The following is a 15,898-nucleotide window of genomic DNA, read 5'->3' as shown; positions in this document are numbered from 1 at the left end:
CCTGGGGCCCAGTGGCCAGGAGCAGTCCTGGAACACAAGTGCACAGCTTGGCCACTGGCTGGAGCCCAGCTCAGGGTCAGCAGGCCCGGTCTTGATGCCTTCCCTGGAATTCCTTGATTTAGAAGGTCTCAAGGACAGGTGGGCGAGATGGTCGCCACCTGGCAGTTGGCTGAAGGGGGGGTACTGAGAGGACCAGAAGGGGGCCAGTCAGGGGGCTGCCCTCACCCTGGCGTGCCCACCCTTGCCTCGCTCCCGGCCCCTCCCCAGCCCCCTGGGAGCTCGCTGACTGGCTCCGCGTGTTTGGGATGGCTGAGGCTCCGAGTCACCGCGTGGCTGAGAGCGCTCTGCCGAGAGCCAAGCGCCTGCTGTTTTCTCTGTCCCTCAGCCAGCCCCCGCCGCCCCTGAAATCTCAGCTCTGGCCAGTGATCGGGGCTCTGGGGGCGGCCAGCCGGCTGAATGTGAGCAGAGCGGACAGGAAATCAAGATGTTACTGTGGAGGACAGGCCAGCCCTGGCCGCTCACACACAGGGCTGCGCGCCGAGTTGCCGGTGGGGTGAGCCTGGAAACCGCCCCAGTGATTGATCGACGCCGTGAAACACCGAGCGCTGGTGCAGGCCCTGCCCGAGGGTGGCCTTGGCCCCCACCCGGAGGGCAGCGCCAGATCAGTGTGTCTGTCGTGTTCTGGGGGGGGCATCGATGGCAGGAGCCCTGCTCCCTTCTCCTGGGGGGGCACAGGTGCTAGGGAAGGGCGCATTGCCAGGTGATGCTGTAGCCCACTGCTGCTCCCGCAGCGTCCTCGTAGGGTACGTCCTCTGACCGGTGCCCGCCCTCCCTCCAGACCCACGGGCAGGTGTGCTCAAACCTGTGCTTTATGGGGGAGGTGGGTCTTGGGGAGAAACGTGGACCCCACTGTCCAGCTCCCGTCCCAGCTGCCGGGGCCCTGAGCTCCTACCCAGCACCGCCAGGCTTTCCATGTCGGCCCCTCTGGGGAGGCCCCTCCAGGGCCAGACTCCAGTGTCAGCTTCAGCTCAGCGCCTTGGGGCGCTCTCAACTTCAGTCTCTTCCTCTGGAAAGTGGTGCCGACACCCTTGGCTCCTAGGATCCCTGAGAGGACTCAGCGCTGGCAGCAGGCTCCCTACCCCTCAGGGACTGCTGGGGGGCATGAGGGAGGGAGATAAGGGGGGCCGCAACCTGAGCCGAACCCCCCTCACCCTGGCCTGAGGCCATGAGCCCTTCACCCCAGCCTCACTGCCTCCTCTTGAGCAAGGTCTGCAGGGACTAGCCTGGAGATCTGGGGCGGGGACCAGGACCTACATCTAGGGCCATGATGGGAATCAGAACCCCCAGGGGACCCTGGCAGGTCCTTGCCCTCCCCAAGGCACGTTCCCCCTCCTCACTCCTTCCGGCCATGCTGGCTGGGTGGATGCTGAGTCCCTCAGTGAGGTGGGTCCTTCCATCAGGCTGGGTGGTGTTGCCTGAAGGTCTCAGAGACCTTGCTGTGGGGAGGGGTTTTCGGTCCCATTGTGAGGGGGAAATTAATCTTGTCGGTTGGAGAAAATCAGGGTGTCTCCCTGGGATAGACTCCAGGGGTTGGGGGGGGGGCGCCTCCCAGGTCCAGGCCTGAGGGCCAGCCTTCCCTTGGTGCTGGGGGTGGAATTCTTCCTGAGCCAGTTCCATGGTTCCCACCCCTCCGCTGCTTCCTCCCTCCAGGAGGTCAGGAAGGGCTGGGAAACTGGCAGCAGGTGACTCTCCGGGTAGGGTGGGGGTAGGGGTGGGGGGCTGAGTGGGAGTCCTCAGTCCAACATGAAAATGGCTGGCTCTGGCCTGGGGGCTCAGCATGTCCCCAATCCCCACTACTCCTTGGCTATGGGGCGTCCAGTGCAGAGTTAGGGTCTCTAACGGGGTGTCTGTGAGAAGCTCATGGAGGGGTCAAGGCTTTGAGAAAGTAGAAGTGCCCTGTACTCCAGCCCCCCGGCCCAGGCTTTGGCGTCCGCGTGGTCCCCACCATGGGACTGACCCTTCTCAAGAGGTAAAGGGCCTGCTCCAAGGCCTTGCACTCAGGATGGTGCGGGCTTCGCTCCTCACCCTGTCTGACTCGGCTGTTGCCACCGGCTCGTCCCGCCTGGGTCTGGGTGGGAATGCAGTTGAGTCTTGTCCGACCTGACGGGGATCCTCTCTCACACTCGCTCGGGCCGGCTGCTGCCAGGTCCCGTCTGTCCCCAGGGAGAGTCAGGAATGTGGGAAGTGACGTGTCCTGATTAGGAAGCCCCTGGGGCTCCCGCCTGGGCTGGGAGGGCCGTGGGCTGACCCGAGCCAGCTGTACTGTCCTGCGGCCGTGGGGGTGGGGGCAAGGGGAGCCGCTATGGACTCTCATACTGGTGCCCTGGGCGGAGTCCACCTGCACTTCCCTGGGCCCTTCGTGGGGGCTTTCTCTGAATCTCCTGCTGTGGCAACCCTAGATGGCAATGCCGCCTCACAGGGGGTTTCAGAGCCTTTAGTGCTAGGAGGACTTTTCACTTCCTGGGGACCCAGCTGCCTGAGTCAGGAGAGTGGGGAGGGCGGCAAGACTCTTGTGGGGATGTGAAGAGGTGTCTGGCCTGCCCAGCCTGCACTCCATGCCAGGTTCTGGCTGTAGCCCTACACACCAGTCTGCTCAGTGTTCACATGGCCCCATGGTCCCCAGTCTGCTCAGTGCTCACAGCGCCCCGTGGTCCCCATCTGCTCAGTGCTCACAGCGCCCCGTGGTCCCAGGTCTGCTCAGCACTCAATGGCCCTGTGGTCCCCGGTCTGCTCAGCACTCACACGGCCCCGTGGTCCCAGGTCTGCTCAGCGCTCACATGGCCCCGTGGTCCCCATCTGCTCAGCACTCACATGGCCCTGTGGTCCCCGCTCTGCTCAGTGCTCACATGGCCCCGTGGTCCCCCGTCTGCTCAGCGTTCACAGGCCCCGTGGTCCCCCATCTGCTCAGCGCTCACAGGCCCCGTTGTCCCCCTCTGCTCAGTGCTCACATGGCCCCGTGGTCCCCCGTCTGCTCAGCGCTCACAGGCCCCGTGGTCCCCCGTCTGCTCAGTGCTCACATGGCCCCGTGGTCCCCGGTCTGCTCAGCACTCACATGGTCCTGTGGTCCCCGCCTGCTCAGCGCTCACAGCGCCCCGTGGTCCCTGGTCTGCTCAGGGCTCACAGCGTCCAGTGGTCCTCATTTTGTGCAGAGGAGCAAGAGGCTCAGAGAGGGCAAGAGTGCATTCAGGTCACACAGCTGGGTGCAGCGGATAAAGCCCAGAGTGACGTCATGGGCTCCCCTGGCCCCAGGTCCCACCGAAGCCAGTGCTCAGGCCCGTCTAGGGGTGGCTGCCAGCCTCTCGGGAGCTGGAGGACCTGGAGGGGCTGCCTGCTCACTCCACACAGCTTGCATTAGCAGTGTCCAGTGCAGAGTGGACATCCACAAATACCTACCGAGTGACCTGCCCCTTCCAGACGAGACCGAGGGGGGACGCCGGCTGGTGGGCTCATGGCACTCATGTGGGCTGAGCAGCCCAGCGTGAGTCAACTTGAGCCTTCAGCGTGCAAAGCCCTGGCCTTATTCCTGCGAGGCCCGGGATCTGGGCCTTTCCAAGCCAGGCTGTCTGGCTGGCTGTGCTCTGGACACGAGTGAAGAGCCTGGCCCCAGCCGCGGTCCCTTCAGGCAGGATGGCAGCGTTTCCGAAGAGGCAGCTGTCCTAGGGCCTCCGCTGTCAGAGGTGGTGAGAGGTTGAGAGCTGTCTTTTCCCAACTCTGGCTCACTCGTCCCTCTCATGAGCTGATTCTGGCAGGTATGTCTCTGGTTAAGGCCAAGGCAGGAGACAACAGCCCTCAACATCAGCTGTCAGAGCCAGCCGGTGACAGGAGAGAGGCCCACCCCCTCGGGCCTGCCTGGATCCCCGAAGCCCAGGCGGAGGCCCCAGGATGGGCAGTCTGCAGGCATCTGCGTGGTCAACATCTGGGTGCCCATGGCTGCCTGCAGGACTGGACATGGGAGCAGAAAAGCCAATTCTCTCCCTGGGCTGTGACCTAGAATAGGTGTGACCCCCAGAGGCCACAGTCCTCAGACTTGGGGCTCAGTGGGAGGAGGCAGACACATCCTAAGAGTGAACCCCACAGTGCCCAGGACCCTGTGGCTGGGGCGGCTGCCATGAGGAGGACCAGCAGAGAAGATGGGCTGGGGGGGCCCCAGCAGAGGAGTTAGCTGGATTGGGGGGCCCCTGGGCTAGGGAAACGGAGGCTCCAGCAGCCCCTGTCTTCCTGTATCCCAGGGGTCCCAGCTCTGCTCCCAGTGGTCCGGGGGCTGCAGCTGAGAGATGGGGGCAGTTCAGGCGACTCGGAGCTCACAGGGGCCTGCAGCCTCAGGAAAGCAGGTACTTCCCCATCTCTGTGACTCTTGAGAGTGGAAGCAGCCCCTCCTGGCTGGGCTGGAGGCGGGCAGGCAGGATGAATGGGGAGGGGTGGTTCAGGCCCTCGTTGCCTGGCTCCGGGGAAGGCGGGCCCCTGCCCTGCCTCTGTCTGGAGGGTGGGAAAGTTCTCGTCCATCACCACTGGTCCCAACAAGCCCTCTTCCCTCGGCGTCTGGCCTCCTGATTAGATTCTCTTGCTGTCTGTGTCTCTGGGCTGCCTCTTGTCTCTGTCTCTCCCAGCGGTAATGAGTCTGGACCTTCCTGGCCACACCCTTTATCTTTTCCAGCTTCCCCACCCCCACCCTGCGAGGTTGTTGACCTGGTCTAGGCCTCCACCTCCATCTTCTCATCTCCTCTCTGCTCCACACCCCGCTGGGCAGCTGGACTCCTGACCCCACAGAACCCTCATCCAACCCCCCAAATCCCATGGTCAAATCCCATTGCTCCCCGGGGTCTGGCCAGAGCAGCTCTGGGTGGGGCCAGGCAGGGAACCTGCCCCAGAATGCAAACGGGAGGGTGTTCCTTCTGTCTGGTGAGGAAACAGTAAAAAAGATCCTGCGAGATGCTTGTAATGATGAGACGTGAGGGGCTGGTTCAACCCTGGTGTAAAGGTTTCGTGTGGGGCGTGGGCGTGGGTGCTCAGAGTGGGGATGGGAGGTCTGGTCCCGTGGGTTAGAAAGTGCACTCTGCACTTGATGTGGACGGCGGCCGGCTTGGACCTCTATCTGTGCAGTAGTGGCCCCGAGGACTCAGGGGGTGCCGTCGGGGCCTCAGAGGCAGGAGCAGCTGTGGCAGCTGTGGCGGCTGCAGCCTGGGCACCTTGGGAGGTGGCGAGTGCTGGCTAACCTGGGTACCTGGCCGGACCTGGCTGCTGCCTCCACAACCCTGGTGTTCTGTGAACAGGTTTGGCCTTTGGGACAGGGGCAGCGGAGGAGTGACCATGGGGGCCGGAAGTGGGCCATCCATTTGCTGGTGTGTTCAGACCTCCTGGGTGCTCGCTGTAGGCCAGGCCCAGGCCCACAGCTTTGGCTGGACCTCTTGTCTGGCACTCACCCTCTTGGGCCTTTCCTGCCTCTGAACCAGCAGCCCTGCATCTGCCCCCAGAGCTCTCCAACAAACCATCTTTACGTCCCGCCCAGCACGTGTCCGAAGGCCACCTCCTCCAGGAAGCCTTGTCACTGCTTTCAGGGACTCCCTTCCGCCGAGTACAGTTTGAGCCCCGGGGCTGTCCCCTTCTGTAGTCATTGCTCCCCGGCAGCTCAGTGTCCCCCATGAGAGTCAGGCCTCAGGGGCTGTGCCCGTGGTGGGGCTCTCAGTGTTGCAGGGTTCAGGTGCCCCCAGGGTCAGACCTGGCCTTACCCTGACCTTCACAGGGCTCAGGCCACTGCGTGGAGGCAGCAGAGAGCCACAGAGGGGACCTCGTCATGTGTGCACACACATGCACACATATGCGGGGGCCTCCAGGGAGGCTCGTGTCTGGCCTGCTGTGGGTGCCTCGGTCGGGTAACCAGGCCTTGGTTCCCTGGCACAGGGCAGGGTCTGCCCTCGCCCTCAGCCATCTTGTCTCTGGAGGAGAGTACGTGTGGCAGTGACTGCTCTGCCCTGAGCTCTCCCGGGGCGTTCGTGCCTGTGTGTATGTGTGTAGAGGGGGCCTGGCCCCAGCCCAGGGCAGATGCAGCCAGGAGCGGCAGCTGGGCTCTCGGAAACAACCGTGGTTTCCATTTTCCTTCCTTTGGCTCAGTGAGGACCCAGGGTGGGTAATGAGTTTACCATGAGGCTGACGCCCGGACGACTCTTGGAGGCCAGGCCCGGCCTCCGCTCCCAAAATAACACTGCAGGGGCGGCCCTGGGACAGGGGGTGGAGGGACATTCTGGGGGTGGTTCTCCTGGGCCTGCATGGGGCCACAGTGGACCCCAGCTAAAAACTGCCCTCCTGGGCTGCGCTGGGCTCTGGCCATCTAGGTTGGAAGCAACCAGGCAGGACATTTGTCCCCTTGGGGGACTGGGAGGTGGGGAGGGGGACTTTTGGGCTGAGAGGCCTTGAGTCCCCAAAGGCAGATTGAAGAAACCTGAAAGGGGGGCCTCCTTCCAGCACCTTCCTGGCCTTCTCCCCTGCGGCAGGGGGCCATCTGATCGCCGGCCAGTCCCTCTCATGGCCCCATTGCCCCTCACAGCCCCCAGATGGCTCCCACACTGCTTTCTTGGCCATCAGGGTCCTCCAACCCAGCCTCTGCCCAGCGCCCCGAGCCTTGCAGCCTGTCACGTGAGACTTGACTTCAGCAGGAGGTGCTGATGGAGGCAGGGCCCCAACCTGTAGTTCCCCTACTCCCCACCAGCTTGTGTGGCTTCATTCTGGGTCTGCCTGTCCACCTGTGAGAGGGCACAGTCTGGTGCCAAGCCCGTAGAGTGCCTGGTACAGAGGGCAATGTAGGTGGTCAGGGGTGGCCAGTAACAGCTACCCCATCCAGCATCCACTGTGCCCGTGGACTGTCACCCTCGAAGAAGGGTATCTTGGCATCAGGGCGGTGACCTCTGGGGCCTCTCTGAGAGTCTCTCCTCTCTGTCACACACACAACCCCACCTGCCTCCAGAGGATTTAGTTCCTCCTGAGTTTAGTTTCTCCCCACCCCCCAGCCAGACAGGAAGGGTCAGGGACTCCCCCCTGGCCTGGGGTGGGGCGTGGTCTCTTCCTGTCCCACTGGAGGGCCTTCTTGTCCCGTGTCTTGGGGCCTCCTTGTCCTGTGTCCCTAAGAACTTGGGTGGGAGACACAAGGCCACCCCCCAACCCCTGCAGGCATCGAGTGCTCCAAAGCCCAGCCAGGCTCCCCCAGCATCTGCTCTACAACCAGAGGCCAAGATGACCTCCCTTTCAGCAGACTGGCAGAATGCCACAGGGCAACCTGGGACCTCAAGAGGCCTCCTGGAGGGCTTCCTGGAGGAAGTGTCCATAGCACCAAGGGACAGATACCACAAGTGTAGGGAGGAAATGCGCCTTGTTCTGCTTCCTGCTGACCCCAGGGACATGGCAGTCCTGCCCCTGAAGCCCCAGTTCACGGGTCTAGGGTGGGACGGGTCCAGCACTAAGGGGGAGCTGTAGCTTTGCGGGGGCAGCATGGGGCCCTCTCTCCAGCCTGGGTCCTGGCAGAGGAGCTCGGTGGCTGCCTAGCTTGGAGAGAAAAGCTGGAGCCGGCCTGACGGGTTGGCGGGGGGTGGTCCGCTCCTTCTGCTGACACATAGACATTCCACTGGGCAGAGACACCAGCCCAGTCTCCGCATCGGGAAAGCATTTCCCAAACAGCTTCCAGACCACAGCTGCGCGCCTGGGTGTGCTTGGTGGCACCAGGGAGGCCAGTGGGCCCTGCCTGGGCTGTGGTGGCTGGCCGCCATCACGCTGTGCCCAGCCTAGTGGGGATGGAGGCCCAGAGCCATAGAACCCCCACCCCGGGTCCTTTAGGGAGGTACTGCCCGAGCTCATCACGTCACGAGTTGTCTCGGGCTCAGCTGGGCTGCTGGGGAGACAGCTCTGCCTCCTAGAACCGGGTTCTGCCCAGAGCGGGCACTCAGGTCCTCGCTGACGGAGAGGAGCAAGGGAGTGAGGGCTGAGGGGAAGGAGGGACAGGCCAGCTTCAGGGGAAGCAGAGTTGGCAATGGTGGCTCTCGGGGGAGCGGGCTGGGGAACTTTGCAGAGAAGGCCTCTTGGGATTGGCACTCAACAGATGTGTAGGAGCTCGCTGTTTGCGGGTCGGAGGAAGAGTGGGCATCTTGGCTGCTGTGGAAGCTGGGGCGCTGGGAAGGCCAGGCCACCCACGAGGGATGGAAGAGCCAGGGCCTGGAGCCAGCGCCTCCTGGAAGTGCTGTGCCCAGGGTCCACGTGGAGAGCCCTTTGGTGGCCTGGGCTGAGGGAGCCCAGCACTGAATTCTGGCCGACAGTCCGGGGCCCTGTGGTAGGGGGCAGTGAGAGAGCAGGAGAAGCACCACAGGTCCACTGCCTCCTCTGGGCCTTTGCCCCCCCACCACCACCCAGAACCCACTGGGCACCCCCGACAGAGCCTCTGGGTACCTGCAGAGGCCATGTCTCCAGGAGCCTGGAGGAGGGTGCCCAATGAAGGCAGGATTTAGGTCAGACCTGATCCCTGTCGGTGGTCCCCTTTGTCCTGTGTGACCCTGGGCAGGTCATTTATCCCCTGGATAAAGACTGTACGAGAATGTCTGGGACCCTGTGTGCAAAGGGCAGGGCCTAGGTGGGCACCTGGCTGGAGGATTCCCTCCTGGGCAGAATGAAGGTTTAATTATAGGTGTGGCTGGGAGGCACAGACCTGCTTCAAAACGGCACCATGAGACAGTGAGGAAAGAGCTCCGCTGGAAGTCACGAGTCGGTGGCATGCTGTGGAGCAACTAAGCCTGAATGCCACAGCTACTGAAGCCCGCGTGCCTAGAGCCTGCGCTCTGCACTAAGAGAAGACACTGCAGGGAGAAGCCCTCGCACTGCAATGAAGATCCAGCCCAACCACAAATGCTTTATAATTAAAAAAGGAGTTCAGTGACCAGGTCTGCATGCCGGACCCCCTGCCAGGCTGAGCAGTGTGATGCTTGGCAGTATCTGGAGCAGAGTGTCTGAGGCCCCAGACCTGTGTCCAGCACCCCCCGGCTCCCTGCAGCCTGACTGGTGGCTGCACAGGGACCCTCAGGTTTTTGTTAGTGTTGTTGGGAGCGAATGAGATACACGTTGCAGTGATAAACAGAGCTGGCGCATTGTGGGAGGCACTGTTCAAATGGCCATGGGACACTGTTCAAGTGTCCATCTGGGAGATATGTGGGGGCTCCCTACATTGACAGGCTGGGATCCACAGGCTGCGGTGCTGCCCCGGGGGAGGTGGGGAGAAGCTTACCCCCAAGGCTGGGGCAGACAGGAAGGCAGGCCTGTTCTGCACTGCCTGGCACCTGGCAGGCGGGCGGTGGGGGCAGACAGTGGGATGAGTTGGCTTCTGGGCTGCAGACAGGACCGGACAAGGCGAGACAGTGCCTTTCTCCACAAGCTTGAGGTTGCCCCCTTTGAACCCTGCCCACAGGTGGGCTGTGAAGAATGACAGCCAGCAGTTTCTGGATAGGGCTGGGTCAGGCAGGGTGCCATGGGTGAGCCACTGGGGATCAGCATAAGCCTACACGAGATGGGGGGCTGGGGGCCCAGCCTTCGTCAGGCCTGAATGCACAGGTCTCTCGAGTGCACAGCCAGTGTGACCCCACCACCTCTGAGGAGGGCTGCCTGACACATCTGGGACCACCGACTGTGCCCAGCAGTCTGGGGTTGGAGGAGTGTCCATGATTCGGCAGCCTCACCCCTGGGGCTCCCTGTCCCTGCAGGCTCGGACCCTCCCCCATCTGCTGTAGGGGTGCAGTGATGCTTTACCAGGCTCCCGCAGGTACTGGCCCTGGACCAGTGGAGAGATGAGGGACACCGGGCTGGGGGCCTGGGGGAGTCTTCACCCCCAAGACATCCACTACCACGGTGTGGCCTCGAAGTGCGCCGGTTCCCCACTCTCCGCAACCTGCGTCGAGCTGCCTCTGCGGAGCCCTGGGGCCTTGCCAGGGTGGCCTCCATCCACCTCTATATTGCGTGTTTTCTTTAACTTGTTGGCTCAGGGATCCCGCCTGTGCCAGCGCCCGTGTATATCGATGTGCCCATGCAGGTCCGTGCAGGACTCTGGGTGTCTTGTGTACGTCTTGCACACGTGGGTCTGCTTGTGCACGTGTCTGCGTGGAGGTGCTTGCTCTTGTGGATCTGGGTGTGTGCCGGCTGCGTGAGCGCGCGCATAGGAATGTGCGGAGCGGGTGGGCGGGCGGCGCGCAGGGGGGCCCATGCTCTTTCTGAGAGTCGGGGGCGGGGCCGGGCGGGGCCGGGCGGGGCGGGAATTTGGCCCTTACCTGCGGGGGGCGGAGGGAAAGCGGAGAACTGAAAGGCGAGGGGCGGGGCGCGCCCCACCAGAGCCGCTCCAGCGGCGCCGAGCGGAGCGGAGCTGGGAGACCCGAGTGCGCGCTGCCCGGAGCCAGGAGGGAGCGGATGGGCCATGGAGGCGCCGTGGAGGCGCGGCGGGCTGGCGGCTCTCTGGTACCTCGGGCTGCTGGGGAGCCTGGCGCGCGTTGCGGGCGTGCACTACCGCTACCTGTGGAGGGGCTGCTACCCGTGCCACCTGGGCCAAGCCGGCTACCCCGTGAGCTCCGGCGACCCGAGGCCAGGTGGGAGCGGCGGGCTCTGCGCGGGGGCAGGCTGGATGCGCTCCGTCCCGCGTGCGCTGCCTTTGTTTCCTCCTTCACAGTTTGCATCCCGGGGGGCTGATGCCGTGGTTGGAGGGAGAGGGGTTGGGGCAGACGGGGAGGCAGCCGCTGCCTCTGGGACAGGTCCCGTGTGCCCTGAGTCGTCGGACATTCCTGACCCGTCTCTGGCCTGGCTGCGTGGGCTGCTGACAGCATTTCAGCCCCTCGACCAGAGGGAGGAGAAACGTACAGCAACTGTGTTTGCTGGTGGGCACAAGGGCTGCACTTCCCCTGCAGCACCAGCAGCTCTGGGGGTTAAACAGGAGGGGTAGGGCAGGCCCAAGAGAGAGGCCCTTGGGGTCTTGGAGTAGAGTTTCCTTTACCAGGGTCCCCAGAGCCTTGGCCCCTTGGGGGCTGTGTGTGGATGTGGCAGGTGCTGTCCTGTCACCCCCCACCCCGGCCCCCCAAGGCTGGGGACTGTGGTCAGCCCAGTGAGCGGCAGGGTCAGCTGGGAGGACCCCAGCAGCCCTGTCCCGGGTCTGTCCTGCCTCTCCCACGCTGGTACCCACGCTGGGCCAGCCTCCTGCAGGAAGCTCCTGAGCATCGTGGGTTCCATGGAGTTTGGAGTCTGGCAACCTCAGGAATGTGACGAGGGGTGTGGCGTGCCGTGAGTCATCGCCTGCGATACTTGGACACCCGGCGTGGGGCAAGGCTGCATCTCCCCACACCAAGGACCCTGAAGCCCCTGGTGCAATTGCTGCCCGCGGTACTGCCCCTGGGCTGCAGCCGTCTGTCCGGCAGGAGCAGGCAGGTCCAGAGCAGGGCTATTAAAGCAGGGCCAGGATTGGGCTCCCCTCCACAGCCTCCCAGGCCCCTGAGTGTGGCTCTGTGCAGGGCATCTGATCTCTGTGCTCAGCTGTCCTCCGGGCCAGTCCCTGCTGCTCTCCACCAGAGGACACACAGATCTCTGAGCAGCAGGGCTGGGCTGTGACAAAGTCCGCTGTCTCCCCTGGCTTTGTCACTCACCCTCTGGGGCTAGACCCCATCTCCACAGGGTAAGCAGCCCTCCCCCTGGGTGACTCGGTCTAGGCCGGCACTGTCACTCCACTGGTGGCACTAAATGCTGAGGGCCCGTAGCATCCAAGGGCCTGGGGCTGAGCAGGGGCCGGCAGGGCTGGGCTTAGGGAGTCAGGTGTGCCCGCTCTGTTCTGAGAACTGATGGGCATGTGAAGGGGCCAAGAGAGGGCCTGTGGGTGATGGGATGGACTGTCCGGGGCGAGGACCCTGTGTCCTGTTTGGGGGAAGCAGGATAACAAAGTTGGTATGTGCTGAGCGGACCTTTCTGGTGGGATCCCAGGGGCTCAGGTTTTCCTGTAAGTGTGGCTGAGGTTTCAGAACGGGCTCATCTGGGGTGGTTTCTGCAGGGGCTGTGTGCTCCTGGGTTCCCATCAGTGTGGCGATGGGCCCTCAGAGGCACCATCGCCCAGCAAGTCCCATAGGCTCTCAGGGGAACGGCCCCATGTCTGTACAGGGGAGTGTCCCCGAGTGCCAGCGTGTGACCCATCTCCAGGCTGCCGCTTCCCTAATCACACGTCTCAGTTGAGGGGAGCAGTGAGACCCCAGAGACTGTCCTGCTGAACCCCAACCTGCCTGCTCCCAGAGACCAGATGGCTGCAGCCTGGGGCTGTCCTGAGGCTTTGGAGCCCTTGTTGAGGGTGGGAGCGGCTCTGCCTGCTTGTCTGGAAGGAGCAGACTTCATCCCCTGATGCTCCGAGAGGAGGATGGCAGAGGAGGAAGCCTCCAAGCTCCTTTTCAGCTGCCGTGGGGACTGGGCCTCCTCCATGCTGTCTGGGTGGGCTGTCCGTGTGCCCTCTGGCGTGGAGAGCAGCACAGACTGGCCTGGAGGACGACTGAGCAAGGCCCATGTCTCTCAGAAGAACAGATGACTTGCGGTAGTTTCAGGGTCCATGGGGCCAGTGCTCAGCCGTGGTCACCGGGTGGAGGCAGTGTGTGGCATGGAGGTGAGGGCAGCCTGCAGCGTGGGACCCAGGGGAGTGCCCCCAGCCCCCTTCCCTCCCCCCATCCCCCCAAGACCACAGTGGCCCTCTCCTCTGGCGTCAGGAGGCCAGGCTGGCCAGAGTGGTCTTTTGGGAACCTGGATTTCCAGGTCGGGTTGTCTGAGCCTCTATGACACTGGAGAGGCTGCTAGATGGTTATTCCTCTGTGTTCAGTTATTGTGGCTTGTGGGACATGTTATCCCAAGCTGATGGCTGAAAACCACCCAGGTCTCTGGTACCTTACACTTCTGAGGTTGGAAGTCTGAGAAGGGCTAAAATGAAGGCACTGGCAGGCCTGGTCCCTCCTGGAGGCTCTGGGGGAGCATTTGCTTTCCCACATGTCCAGGTTCTAGAGGCACCTGGACTCCTTGGCTGTGGTCCCTCCTCCACCTTCAAAGCCAGCAGCGCAGCATCTTTTTTTGTTGTTGTTTTAGATATTTATTTTTTTTTATGGAAGTATAGTTGATTTACAGTGTTCAGGTGTACAGCAAAGTAATGCGTGTGCTCAGTCGTGTCTGACTCTTTGTGACTCCCTGGACGATAGCCTGCCTGGCTCTTCCCTCCATGGGATTTCCCAGGCTAGAATACTGGAGTGGATTGCCATTCCTTTCACCAGGGGTTTGGTTACACAGACACACACACACACACACATGGCTTCCCAGGTGGCTCACTAGTAAAGAATTGCTAATGCAGTAGACACAGGAGATGGGGGTTCAATCCTTGGGTGGAGAAAATCCTCTGGAGTAGGACATGGCACCCCACTCCAGTATTCTTTGCCTGAAAAATCCCATGGACAGAGGAGCCTGACGGGCTGCAGTCCATGAGGTCACAAAGAGTTGGACACGATTTAGCTACTGAACACATATATCATATATACTCTTTTTGAGATTCTTTTCTACTATAGGTTGTTACCAGATATTGAGTATAGTTCCCCGTGCTATACAGAGGGTCCTTGGTATCTGTTTTCTGTGCGCGAATGTGTATGTTAATTCCAAACTCCTAGTTTATCTCTCCCACCCTTTCCCATTTGGTCACCATGAGTTTGTTTTTGTGTCTGTGAGTCTGTTTCTGTTTTGTAAATAAGTTCAGACGTATTTTTTTTCAGATTCCACGTATAAGTGATATCAGATGTTATTTGTCTTTCTCTATCTGACTTACTTCACTTAGTATGATCACTTCTAGGTCCATCCACGTTGCTGTGAATGGCATTGTTTCCTTTTATTTTTTTTTATGGCTGAGTAGGATTCCACTGTATGGAGCCCTCCTCCCTCTCTTACTCGTAAGGCCCATGTGATGACCTTGGACTCACCTGGAAGCTCCAGGATAATCTCTCATCTCACCTGCAAAGTCCTTCTGTTGTGTAAGGCTCCAGGATTACGATGCTCTCATCCTCTTTGCGGGGTTGGGGGGCCTGTTATTCAGCTGACCACACCCTCCTTAAGAACTGAGCCTGGGCTCCTCGGGTCACAGCATGACTGCAGTCGCAGTCACAAGGTCGTCACTGGGTCGGCGGCTCCAGGTCATGGGCGGTGGCTGAGGGCAGCTCTGACCTCCCACCACGTGGCCCGCCTGGGAGTGGGGCCAGCTAGGTTTCGGTCACTCGGTCCTGCCTTGCTTTCTGAGTAAGCTGTTTCAGTAGAGCGGCCTCGATCTCAGAGCTGGAGGGACCCCAGCAGGACTGCCCGCCTACCCGTAAGCCGGGAGGTGGAGGGGGAGGCCTTGAGCTGTGCTGCTGGGCCCAGGTAATCTGGACAGGCTGACAGCAAACCATGGGCACTGGGAAGCCTGGCCGGGCCTCGTGGCCCCCTGCCTGTGCCGCTGATCACGGTCACTGTCGTGGGCAGGACAGCTTTGGAGGCGGGAAGGGCTCCCGGGTGTCAAGGGGCTGGTCTGGCAGGATTTAGGCAGGAGCCTGGGGACACCTCTCAAGTCTAAATGTCCGTCCTTGCCACAGGAGGGCGTTGAGAGTGTGATCATGTGGGTGGGGGGGCCCGGCCGTCAGCGCTGCCCCTGAAGGAGCCCTGCTGATGACGGGCTTACCTGCCCCACCTCCCCCACCTGCTGTCCCAGACTGCCCGTCAGTTTGGTGTCTTTGTGGGCCCCGGGCTGCTGGCTCCCTGCACATCCCCTCGAGGACAGGGCCCCTAGTGTGGGCTCTCCCCCGCTAGCCAGGTGCCCGAGGGCTCGAGAGTGCAGTACCACTGTGGTTCAGCCACTCCCCAAGGCCAGCATCTGAGGTGACCAGCTGAGAGGTGGTTTGGGAGCCAGTGTCCCCGTTGGTCGGTCTGCTGCTCACCTGCCGCTGGGCCCATGTCTGGAAATGACAGCCCCTCTGTCCTTCTGTCCTGCCCGGCGAGGCCACTGAGACACACTGAGACCCAGTCAGTCCACCCGCCCTCTCGGACAGCGCACGTGGGGCGCCTCTTCCCCCAGGCTTTGCTGAGCCCTTACCTTATGCGCAGTGCTATTCGCCATGCAGTCGCTTTACTTTTCGGGGACCTTGAAGGGGTCGCAGAGAGAGGAATCTGAGCTCAGAGGGGATGAGGTCTCCTTTCTGAACCCCTTGGGTGGTGGCTGCCCACCCTGCCTTGCCCAGCGGGTGTGGGTCAGCCCACGGTCCCCACCCCCATCACTACTCAGCTGACTCCCCCACTGGAGGGCCCTGGGTCCTGAGACCTCCCACTGTGCCCTGGGTCCTCTGGACCCTGAGACTCCTTGGGGCTCTACTGGGGGCTGAAAACACTTTACCTTCAATCTTCCACCTGCTGATCATTCTGGTATCATTCCAAGGAGGGCTCCCCAGTCACCATATTTCCAAGGAGGAGTTCTCTTGGTCTCATCTCCTCTCTGAACAGCCCTGGGGCTTGAGGGACACCCTGGGGTTTTTCCCGGGGTGGTTGTGGCTTGTGCATGGAGCAGAGGCCAGGCCTCCTAGGGTCGTCTCTGGTTGTTCCTGGAGGGACAAGCGCATGGATGGAGTCAGGGTTTCTGTCCATGGGAGGCACGACCTGGTGGGCAGGCTCTGGGGACTCCCCAGGGGAAGCCCTGCCCCTGTGCCTGTGGCACCCTGCAGAGGTGTGCTCGGGTGGCTGGGGCTTTAGGAGGGGCGCCTCAAAGGTGGGTGTTTTCACGGGGATGATGGGTGAGAGCTGGAGGGTGCAG

The 15,898-nt window shown here is 62.1% G+C and overlaps 1 protein-coding gene across 4 annotated transcripts in view; it reads left to right on the top strand.

Moving 5' to 3' along the window:
- Positions 1–15,898, top strand: part of MEGF6 (multiple EGF like domains 6) — a 106,779-nt gene that overhangs the window by 50,019 nt on the left and 40,862 nt on the right. The window contains exon 1 of one of the 4 annotated variants that reach the window (XM_070385094.1): positions 10,375–10,661. The exons of the other annotated variants lie outside the window; for them this stretch is intronic. Coding sequence (XP_070241195.1) covers positions 10,493–10,661 — 169 coding nt within the window. The 5' untranslated portion in view covers positions 10,375–10,492. Of the gene's footprint in view, positions 1–10,374; positions 10,662–15,898 lie in introns of those variants that run through there. 4 annotated transcript variants of the gene reach the window in all.

The sequence above is a fragment of the Bos mutus genome, chromosome 16, assembly GCF_027580195.1.
Source record: "Bos mutus isolate GX-2022 chromosome 16, NWIPB_WYAK_1.1, whole genome shotgun sequence".
Lineage (NCBI taxonomy): Eukaryota > Metazoa > Chordata > Mammalia > Artiodactyla > Bovidae > Bos > Bos mutus.
This window is presented reverse-complemented; position numbering and strand designations above follow the sequence as displayed.